Source organism: Passer montanus, unplaced genomic scaffold (assembly GCF_014805655.1).
Source record: "Passer montanus isolate IOZ18808 unplaced genomic scaffold, ASM1480565v1 scaffold2, whole genome shotgun sequence".
NCBI classification, from domain to species: domain Eukaryota; kingdom Metazoa; phylum Chordata; class Aves; order Passeriformes; family Passeridae; genus Passer; species Passer montanus.
In genome coordinates, this window is record NW_024366591.1 from 15,856,901 (window position 1) to 15,867,564 (window position 10,664).

Sequence of the window (10,664 nt, forward strand, 5' to 3'; positions counted from 1 at the left end):
GCTAATCTATCACTCACCTCTTCCAACAACTCTGGTCACAGTGTATCAGAACTGATCCAGCTCCTCAGACCCAAACTGTGTCCCACTGCAAGGAATTACTTTGTCTATAGGGCGACCTTCAGTAGACATTCGGTCCCTGTCATTCACATGAGAAACACTCCAAATGGAATCTCCTTTTGACAGACAATCTCCCCTTTTGGGTCTCCAGATGGCCACTGGGTCTCACAGCTGTAACATCCCATCCAAGTCTCAATGAGACACTGCTATTTAATAGCCCTCAGGTCTAATTCAAGGTCCATAAAAAGGTTCATACCCAGTATCAGGGTATGACTGGAGAATCATTCTCCTGGTATCACGGACAGTTTAGACAGAGATAGGGATGCATTTTAGGTCCTGCACACCTGTTAAGTCATGATGTAGCTTCATACTGAGACACACACGTGCAAACACCAGCAAAGCTTCTGGTCAATGTTTTATCACCGTGGTTGATGCGGATTATAGCACCTCTCACAGCTGATGTGCGAATAATGTCTGAGAGTTTTCCTCACAAAACATACCGCAATGAACAACACGCTTCTCAAGTCAAAAATAAGATCTCATTGCAGGTTTAAGAAATTCAAGCTGACAAGTTGTAGAGATAGTTGATAAATTCATTTCTCTAGGTCACAAACTACTTTCACGTGGGGAGAAAACAGCTCGGGCTACCAGCCACAGGTAGGAAAGGTGTGCCGACCATTCCAGTCCACAAAGCCACGATCGGCAGGGAGCACTGAGGTGAGAAGCGACGGCCAGAAACGCAACAGCGACAGCACCAGGAAACAGCCTTGGTGGGGCTGGGCTCCTTAATTACTCAGGCTAGGTAGGCACACCCTGCTAATTATACTGCCTGCCTTGAAAATTAAGTTCCTGCAAGCCAAGGACTCAGGACTGAAATCTAGGTCGGAAATGACACTGAGAGCTGCATCCAGCTCAGCGTAGCAGCGGGGCTCCTCGTTTATCTGGGACGACACCCGGGCCGGGCACATCTGTGGCGGGGACGCGGATGGCCGCTCCTTGCCCGCGGCAGCCGCTCCCGCGGGCGGTGCCTCGGCAGGCGGAGCCGGGAGCCGGCACCGGGAGCCGGCACCGGGAGCGGCGGGAGCGCGGGGAGGCGCTGCCCCCTGCGGGCGGGCACCGGCACTGCCGGGGCCGTGTCCCTGCGGCTGACACCCGGGCACGGCCCCGGGCACGGCCCGCCGCGGGCTGATGGCCGCTCCGCTCCGTCCCCTCCAGCCTGCAGGGCTGCGGGGGCACGGGAACAATTAGGTTGGGAGACGCCTCTGAGACCATGGAGTTAATGTGTGACCGAGCAGCGCCTTGTCAGCTGGAGCGCGGCCCTCAGTGCCCCGTCCAGCCTCGCCTTTACAGCCCGCGGGCCGTGACTCCACCGCCTTCCCGGGCAGCCCGCTCCAATGGCTAGTCACCCTTTCTGCGAAGAAATTCCTCCTGATGTCAAACCTAAACTTGCCCTGGCTCAGCTAAACACTATGTCTTCTTGGCTGGAACTTGCTAGCCCATACAGCTCCATGTGAATATAGTGAGTTCTCCCAGCCTGTCCTGGGGAGAATTCCTGCTGCTGGCCCTATCTGGGGACAGCGATGCCTTGCAACACCTGAGGATCATTTCCCGGCGGGCTCGGCTGCCCCTGTATAAGCACAGCTCAACTGGCTGTGAACTTTTGCTAATAAACACAGGTAACAAAGGCTACAAATGAGTCGGGCCCCCGACTGGGGCTCCACATAAATCATTAGTGTGAGGTGCCCGCTGCTCAGTGAAGCCCTAAAAGCAAAGGCAGCCGCGGCCTCTTCAGTACAGAGCGGGTTGCGGCTGGGGTGCAATTACAGGCAGGAGATGGAGTGAGCAGGGGAGAAGGCAGACCTGGGCAAGGACCGGGTCGGCAGCGCGGTGCTTTAACACGTGTGGACTTGGATCAGATATTTCGGGAGAAACCCTTGGCCCTGACCGGGGGCCCGCAGCCCGCCCACCGCGCAGCGCCGCGAGGCGTTCTGGGAGCTGTAGTCCGCCCGCGGGGGAGACGGCGGCTTGGGGCGGGGCTCCCACAATGCACCTCGCGGCGCCGCCGGGCCGCCCCGCCGTCACGTGATCCGCGAGCCGGGACGGGCCGGGCGCTTCCGCGGGGGTCCGCGCGCGCTGCGGGGGGCGGGGCTTCGCTCAGGTAGGGGGCGGGGCCTGCGGGGGGCCGGGGCCGGGGCCGGGGCTGAGGCTGAGGGAGGGACGGAGGGTCCGTGCTGTTCCCGCTGCTCCCGCTGCTCCCGGAGCGCAGCCCGCGTCCCGAGCCCCCGCGGTGATGGAGCGGCGGTACGGGTACGGGCTGCCCGGGCTGCGCGCAGGGGGCTCCTCATCCCGGGAGGTAGCGGCGGGTCCGCGATGGCGCCCGGGGTCACGTCGCCGTGCCCGCGGCGGCCTGTGCCCGTCCCGAGGTGTAACGGGTGCCAGAGGCGTTCCCGGCGGGAGGTGGGAGGGAGCGCCCGGTAACCGCACACGGTGGGCCGTGCGTGCGGGGCCGGGCGGGGCAGGGCCCGCCGGTGGTGCCGGGGTAATAACCATAACAACCAGCAGTAATAACAACACCACAAGCAGCAATAACAATACAATAAGCGAGTCACGGCAGTACCAGCGAGAGCTGCAGCAGTAATAGCAGGGTAGAAGAGCAGTGACAGCAGCTGCGTCACAGCGTCCCCGTGCCACAGCTCTTGGCGGGGTTTGGCCTGAGCAGTGGCGGTGTTTCCGAGGCGCACTCCACGGGACACAGTGCTTGGGATCATTGGGAGGTACCTGTTGGCTGATGGAGGTTTTAAGTCTTGCCCTTTCTGCTCATCAAGCAGGCCAGGCAGGTTCTCCTGAAAGCTGGGTTCTCTTGCAGAAATGAGTGACTGCTCATCTCTGAAGGAACTACAGGTTTCCTTTCCACGAGCTGTCTTTCCACTTGCTTTTATTGTGAATGCCACTTTTAATGGATTTTTCCTCAATTTTTTTTCTTCTCTATGAAGACATTAGTCTAGATGCAGTAAATTGGAAGAAATGGAAGAAAGGAAGATCAAGAGGAGGAGCCCCAAATCATCTTCCAGTCACTCTGCTCAGGTTGCTAACTCCAAGAAAAGCTCAGTGCCAGTCAGTAAAAGTACAGCCTTTTCCAACCCTGCCCCACAGCCTGCCGTACAAAAACCAAAGCTAAAACGGTAAGCTCAGGGCGTCTGCAGACTTAGCGGGAGTGAGAGCCAGAACCTAAGACAGTCTAAAGGTTGTTCAGACTGGCTGTGACACAAGAGTTTCAGACTTGTGAAAAGTTTTGATGATGTGTCTTTTTTAGCAACATGATTTATGTTTAATGCAATGTGATGGTTATTTTACAGCAAATGAAGTGTTTTGCACTTTTCTTGTAAGCTTAATGAAATGTTACACAGTGCTGTAAACCCATACCAACAACAATTTAGCTGAATGTAGCCTGATGTGACTGGTGAAAGACACAAGCTGGGTGATCAGATTTGGGCATCATATGGGGAAACAGTAGAGCCCCAGATGTGCAGCTGTGAGCAACAAATAAATATTACACGACTGCAAGGTTGGAACTGACAAGTACGGCAGGAAATGAAGGTCATAAATTAAACAGGATGAGCTAGAACTGGAATTTCCAGGTGTTTTGTGATTTGGGAACCTCTCAGTTGGGGCAGAGTAAAGAGAGACATTCAGTTCTTCAGAAGGCACCACATCAGAATAGTTTGTGTTTTGTTGATGATACATTGGTTTCAGTTTGAGAACATTAATTTACCTCTGTTTCTTGGCTGTGGCAGACACAGTCGATAAATAAATGAAGAGGAACTTTAAAGTGAAATGTGAGTGGAGAGAGGCAGCAGAATTGACTGACCTCTGAGTTTTAGGTGAAGATTAAATACAGAACTGTCAGCATCAGCACAGAGAGTCTGTTTGAGGGATGCAGTATTTGCCTGATGAATAATGAATTTCTGCAATGTAAAATCTATACATTATTTTTCAGGAAAACTGTGTTAATACTTAGAGGGAAATATTAGTAAATACTAATGTGCTATAAATCGGTGGCTTCTGCAGTTGACTGAACAGTCTGCTCAACATTCTCCTGGGATTTACTAGAAATTAATTTATTGCAGTCCACAAGATTGTCTAGAGAAGAAAATGTCCTTTTTGCTTTAAGTTCTTGCCATTCTGGCACAATTGTTAAACTCACCAAGCAGTGCTGATACAGACAATTGTCTGAACTTTCCAAGCAGGAGAGCTAATTGACATGATAATGTGAGGATGAACTGCTGTTGTGATAATGGAGTAAGAGTATTTAATTAATTTTCACTTTATCTGCAAGAATGCAATGAAGTAAGTTTTCCAAGACCAGTAGTGTATTTTATTAAACATTAGAATTGGGTAGAAAAAATGGATGACCTGTCTGTTGTACAAACCATTAAGTCTGAAATTGAAGCACAACCTAAACTGAGTTGCTCTGAGTTGAACTGGGTATGGTGATTGTTGGGCTGCTGGTTGTTTCTATAGCATATGGTCTATATGATGTTTTACAGACTACAGAAGCTCTTGGTCTGGACAAAGAATTATTATTTCCCATAAGAAAGAGAGACTTTACAGAGCATGGGAAGAGTAGGGCTTACTGTGCTTTAAATCCCATTATCTTCACTAATTAAATCCTCTTTTTTAAGTCTGTGATTTTTTTTTAATATCCCATAGTATTTTAAATTAAAATTTTTAGGCTCACATTTTTTCACTGGATCAAGTTCTGAACAATTCATCGTAAGGCTGCAGGACAGCCTCTTACCTAAACTGTATTAGGATGCAGTCTGTCTGTCTGTCTCTGGGTCAGAGATGGAACGTACCATGCTTCTCACTGGTAGCTGTGTGTTTAATTTCCATATTGGTTGTGTGTTCACAGGGATTTAATATGGTTATTATTTTTCATCCATGTAGTTTCATCATGGGCACATGGTGCTCTGAATAAGTGCTGTGTATGGGAGATCCAGGAATTTTGATGATTTTCTTGCAGGAAGGCTTGTGGAGTATTTTTAGCAATTTGATGTTCGGGCATGGACTAGGTTCATTTGGTATATTGGAGTAGTGGGAGAGTGGTTTTGATGGTGAGATTTACAAAATTGGGATGTTATTTGTGGGTTGAAAGAAAGAGCTCTAAGAAAATTTATGTGGAAGCAAGGTTACCTTCCAAAGCTTATAACCAGCTGTTTTCCACATGGGTTGGAGTCTATAGGTGTTTGTGGCAAGAGGAGATTTTTGAGGGGGTTTCTCTCTGGCTTGCAGATGCTTTTTGGGTGATTTTATGTAGATGGTGTCTGCCTGAGGAAGTGGTGGAATCACCATCCCTGGAAATGTTAAAAAATCGTGAGTGTGGCGCTTGGGGACAAGGGTTAGTGGTGAACATGGCTGTGCTGGGTTAATGGTTGGACTCAGTGATCTTAGAGGTCTTCTCTGTGCCAATGCCCTGCGTGTCACTGCTGGGTCATGCTGGCCCACTTCAGATTACTAAGATGGCCATCACAGATGTGGTCCATTGATGGTTCCTACTGTGAGCAGGAAAGCAGATTGTTGGAACCCTTCATTTTGCAGCATCAAAATGCTGAGATACTGATGTTCTTTATTTGTAAGACAAGATGGTGGTCCAGTATTTGTCCTAAAAGCAGTGACTGAAATATACACTGTGTATTTCCCATTTAATTTTCAAAGCTCAGATGTACACTTCCTTACATTTAAAATTTACAGTGAAATTGAAAGCAGGAAATAATACTTGTTTTGTGCAATTATTTTTTTTAGCGTAATCAAAGAGAAAGCCAAACCTCCAGGAGGTGAAGCAAAAGGGGCACAGGCAGCACCAATCCAGCATTCTTTTCTCACAGATGTATCAGATGTCCAGGAAATGGAAAGGGGACTTCTGAGTCTCTTGAATGACTTCCACTCTGGCAAACTTCAGGCATTTGGTAAGTGCATGAATTGTGTCTGTACTGTAGTTGTTTTTTGTAGCTGTACAGTGCTAACATCTGCAAACAAGTGTGCTGCGTGGACAGACTGCCAGCTGTCAGTTGGACTCTGCCACATGAAATCAACATCATTAATACATCTTACTGCATTTTTAAATTACAGTCCCATTGTAAGGTTGTGTTGTGAGGTTATTTATATGTCATTTAATTATTCCTGCCAGTGGGGAAGCACCTTTCCTTAAGATACCAAGTTTAAAATCAGTTATTTTTGTAGGAAGAAGTAACTGTATTTAGTGCCCAGTTTTGTTAGTCCCATTGTAAGGTTGTCTGTGTTGTGAGATTATTCATATGCTATTTAATTATTCCTTCCAGTGGGGAAGCACCTTTCCTTAAGACACCAAGTTTAAAGTCGATTATTTATGTAGGAAGAAGTAACTGTATTTAGTGCCCAGTTTTGTTGCATATGAACATTTAAAACTGTTGGTAACAACTTTTATGAAATTCAATGCAAGCTGCATTTTACCCAGGTTACTGTTCTGTCTTAGCTTCTTAGTATTTTTACAGCCTCAGAGTTGATGGAGGTTTTAGAAGAAACATTGCACATTTTTGCTTCTTTTCCCCCTTGTACTAAGTAGAAAAATACATGCATACTTTTGCAGGAGTTTAGTGTTACATCAGTGTGTCCATTTCACACTGATTTTACAAAAAAACCTGAGAAGTTTGTATTCTATAAACCATCTGTTCCAAGAAAGCAACCCTTAGATAAATCAGAATTGGAAAGAAGGGTTTTTTTACTAAAATTTAAGTTAAAAACCAGGGCCTTTCTGAATCAGAGAAAAATTCAAGAGTATAGAAGAACCACATGCATTCTAAAAAACTCAGAACATTGGGATAGCCACTGTAAATTCAGCACAACACAACATCCAATAGGATGACAAACTTCAGTAGTGAAACAGTGAGAAATCATCAAGAAAGTAAACGTACTTATAAAATTGATGTTTAAATTCTCTGATGGAAAAAGCTGCATCTGCACACCTTCATTTTCTCTTTTGGGTTTCTTTATGTAATAAAGTTTTTGCTTGTTGTTTTAGGAAATGAATGTTCCATAGAGCAAATGGAACACGTGCGGAGTATGCAGGAGAAACTTGCTCGCCTCAATCTGGAGCTCTATGGGGAGATGGAAGAACTCCCTGAAGACAAAAGAAAACTAGCCAGTGATTCCAACCTGGATAGACTGCTGTCAGATGTAAGTACTGGGAAGGTAGAAATCATGGAACTTAGCCCACAGCAAAGCTCAGTTCAGGAAAATACCGCTCCTGTGTGCGCAGTGATTTACAGTTGAGGAGAAGGTAGCTCTTCGATGAACCAAGGTGTGCCCTGCCCTCCTCTTGGTTCTGAGAAAACACAGGAGTTGTTTTCATTTGTTACAGCTGCTGGTTGCTTTGGGGCAGGGAGCAGCTGGCTGAAAGCTGCCTGAGCATGTCAGCCTGCTTAGGGACAGCCCATGTACTAGGGAACTACAACCACTTTCCCTGCAGTCCATCCTCCTGCATCTGGGGAAGGTGACACATAACAAGGAATATAGATCTGTATATTCTACACTTTGTCTAGTGTATTTCCATAAAAAACAGAACTGTTAAAATGTCTTTAAATTTCTTGAGATCAGTAGATTTAAACTTAATTTGGAACTTAGCTCATTGTATAGAATTTAGTGTAGGTTTGATTTGATTTTTGTAAGAAATCATACATTTCAGCCCAAACTCTTAGTTATTTCCTTCATTGTTTTAATGTATTTATTTCAGCATACCAGCATAATTGTTGCATTTCTTTGACTAACAGAAGTGCCATTTTTCATATTTTCTACATTTACATTGCAGCTAGAAGAACTAAATTCATCTATGTATCCTTTTTCTAAAACATTTATTTTGCATTATATTTACTAACTGTAGTTAAATTGCAGTGTGTTTCCCTAGTAACTGTTGTCTTTACAAGAGTCAGATTCCTTTGATAATGCCTTTGTGTTGTTTGTTTTTTAATTTTGCACAGAATCAAAGTGCAAATCCAGGTGTTTATTTTGCACATTCCTCTGAGCACTGCAGGACTCAGTACCTAGAGTTGTAGTTAATTGTGATGCTGTGCTTCTAAATTAGTACTATAATACAGCATCAATTTTTAGGTTCTTCCAATACATAAGTGACTGTATCTTAACACATTTAATTATAGGTTGTTTTTTCACCTGGTGCTTTATTTAGCTACCATGTACCACCTGTGTACCACAGTGTGTTGTCAGTGGCAAAACCCATCAGCAGCAGGGTCTTTCTGCATGCATGTTATTGAGACATTCTGGAACAAACATCCATAGTAATATTCCTTCAACAATATTCAGAGGCATCTGTCCCACTGATAAGTAAATTCTATTACCTTTTTTTTTTCTAGAAATGTGTGTGGTTGTTTATCACTGCTTCACTGTGGAGAGTGAGCTGACCTAATTTTTTATTTCTAGGGTCACGTACTTCAGCAGAGCTTAGGTAACTGAACAAATGTGTGCTCTTAGGCCACAGGGAAGATAAAGCTGAATGTCTCAGCTTGTCTTTCACACTGTGCTTTTGATAAGCCAGGATGGCAGCGGAGGAATGTAGCACTCTGCTTATGCTGCAATCTGGTTATTTCTGTTTTTACACACTTTGTATGCACCAAGGAGGCAAGGCTCGAATTTCTGGGGCTTAATATCCTGCACTGGTATCTACATTCCCTGCATATCCGTGGAAAGCTCTTTAAGGCAGTCGTCATAAAGAGGACAAGTGGAATGTGATAATAATATGTAATAGTGATAAAAATAATCTGCCATCACCTTTGATCCCCAGGCTAATGCTGGAGGTACGTAATGCTCAAGTGTCATTGAGAAATATTAATGTGCTGGTGGGGAACTAGCATAGGACTCACCACAACAGAGTTTGTCTGGACTGGTGCATACCCCAGCGTAAGCAGAGTTTTGTGTAACACTGCTGTCTTGTTTATGCCTATCTGTATGTGAAAGTGTTACTCCTTAATGATTTGCTTCAGCCAAAAGCTACATTTAGCCGATGCTCAAGATATTCCAAATGGTACTACAGGCTGAGAGAGAACATCTTTGTCAATCTGGATTCTCCAGCTTTGCTTTGTTTATCTGGACAATGGAATCAAGAAGAGTTGTGACTTTGTGTTGTTTTTTAATTTTACACAACAAAGAATCAAAGTGCAAATCCAGGTGTTTATTTTGCACATTCCTCTGAGCACTGCATTATGTCAGGGCTCAATACCTAGAGTTGTAGTTAATTGTGATGCTGTGCTTATTATTGCCTTACTTAACAGAAAAACTGGAGAAACTTGGAAATATATTTCTTCTGCTCAGTGTTCATATGGTTGCAAGTGGTACATGTATATAAGTTTATTGGCATTTCTCCAGTTTTTATGAAGGTAGTGATAATGTTGCCTTTCTGATCATTATACAGACAATCTGCTCACTATCTCTTTAGTGTTTTGTTGATTGGTGATGTCACAGATTAATTTATTGTTAATAAAGTGAAAAGCTTTAAATACAGTATGTTTCATTTGCAGAAGCTGCTATTGGAAGCTGAGTTTTAGCATTGTCTGAATGTCTGCAGAGTTTACGTTTTTCCTTACTATGAATAATTATAAAATCTCACCAAATTAAAATTAGCATGCATGCTTAGCAGTCCACAAAAATTAAGTATTGTGAAATTCCAAAATTGGGTAAATAGTTACTGTTCAATAAATCCAGGATAATCAATTTTGTAGTTACTCTGATGTTATAAATAGGCTACTGTTGTTATAATCTTTCTGTGCACAGCCAGAGGGGAAAAAATCTGTATTAGTGTAAAATCAGGCTGATTTTAGATCCAAAATTTCTATCTTGGTCCATCAAACCATGCCTTTGGTTCTAGATTTATTTTATATTCAGTTTTTAGGTAACACATTCAGATTCCACACTGATTTTACACTTACTGAACAAGGAATAGAATCTTTATCCTTCTACCTGAATGCAAAGCTTTCATCAGCCCAGAGTGGGCACGTGGCCAGGGAATAGAAGATTTCTTTTGTTTGGCACCTTTGGAGAAGAGGCTCCTTCAGCCACAAGATGTAGTTTTGGACGGTGCAGCACCAAGCCTGCAGCACACTGGGGACAGAAGGATCCTTTAACCAGCACTGAGTGCTCTGGCTACAGATTCATGCAAATCTCCATGATTTACAAACCAGTAGGGATCCCAGTGGTTGTCCCCTCAGGTTGTTCTTGTTCTTTAGGCAATTTATCTCCCTCGTTGCCAAGATTCTCTAGGAGTTTGCGTGCTGGTAAATGTACCTAGGAGCCCCTGCCTGCAGCTGGGTACGTATCTGTGATGTTGTGAAATCCAAAGAAGAGAACTAGAATACAACCAGCTTCTCACAGAGTGAAGCCAAAGTTGATGTTTGTTCTCTGCATGCACACCTCTGGCCAATAATTGGGCAATTACCATTTCTGCACAGCACCTTCTCACATCAGCACTGTGCCCTTGTTTCTGGGCAGACTTCTGAACAAGCAGCAAATAAGTATCATCTTTTAGCCTCGTGCCTCATACCAGGTGTGGCAAACGTCACTAGTAG

General features: G+C 44.8%; 1 protein-coding gene across 7 annotated transcripts; it reads left to right on the forward strand.

Moving 5' to 3' along the window:
• Nucleotides 1-2,075: 2,075 nt before the first annotated feature.
• Nucleotides 2,076-9,813, forward strand: CCDC28A (coiled-coil domain containing 28A). 7 transcript variants are annotated; one of them, XM_039706853.1, is made up of 6 exons: nucleotides 2,076-2,215; nucleotides 3,051-3,239; nucleotides 5,860-6,023; nucleotides 7,115-7,269; nucleotides 7,901-7,923; nucleotides 9,087-9,813. In XM_039706853.1, exons 2-6 carry the CDS (start codon nucleotides 3,082-3,084, stop codon nucleotides 9,139-9,141), a joined length of 555 nt encoding a protein of 184 aa, XP_039562787.1. In that variant the 5' UTR covers nucleotides 2,076-2,215; nucleotides 3,051-3,081; the 3' UTR covers nucleotides 9,142-9,813. The 7 variants fall into 7 exon arrangements, with proteins under 7 accessions (XP_039562787.1, XP_039562783.1, XP_039562786.1 ...); XM_039706852.1 differs by lacking the exon at nucleotides 2,076-2,215 and adding an exon at nucleotides 2,221-2,364; XM_039706854.1 differs by lacking the exons at nucleotides 2,076-2,215; nucleotides 7,901-7,923; nucleotides 9,087-9,813 and adding exons at nucleotides 2,221-2,364; nucleotides 7,826-7,900.
• Nucleotides 9,814-10,664: the final 851 nt, after the last annotated feature.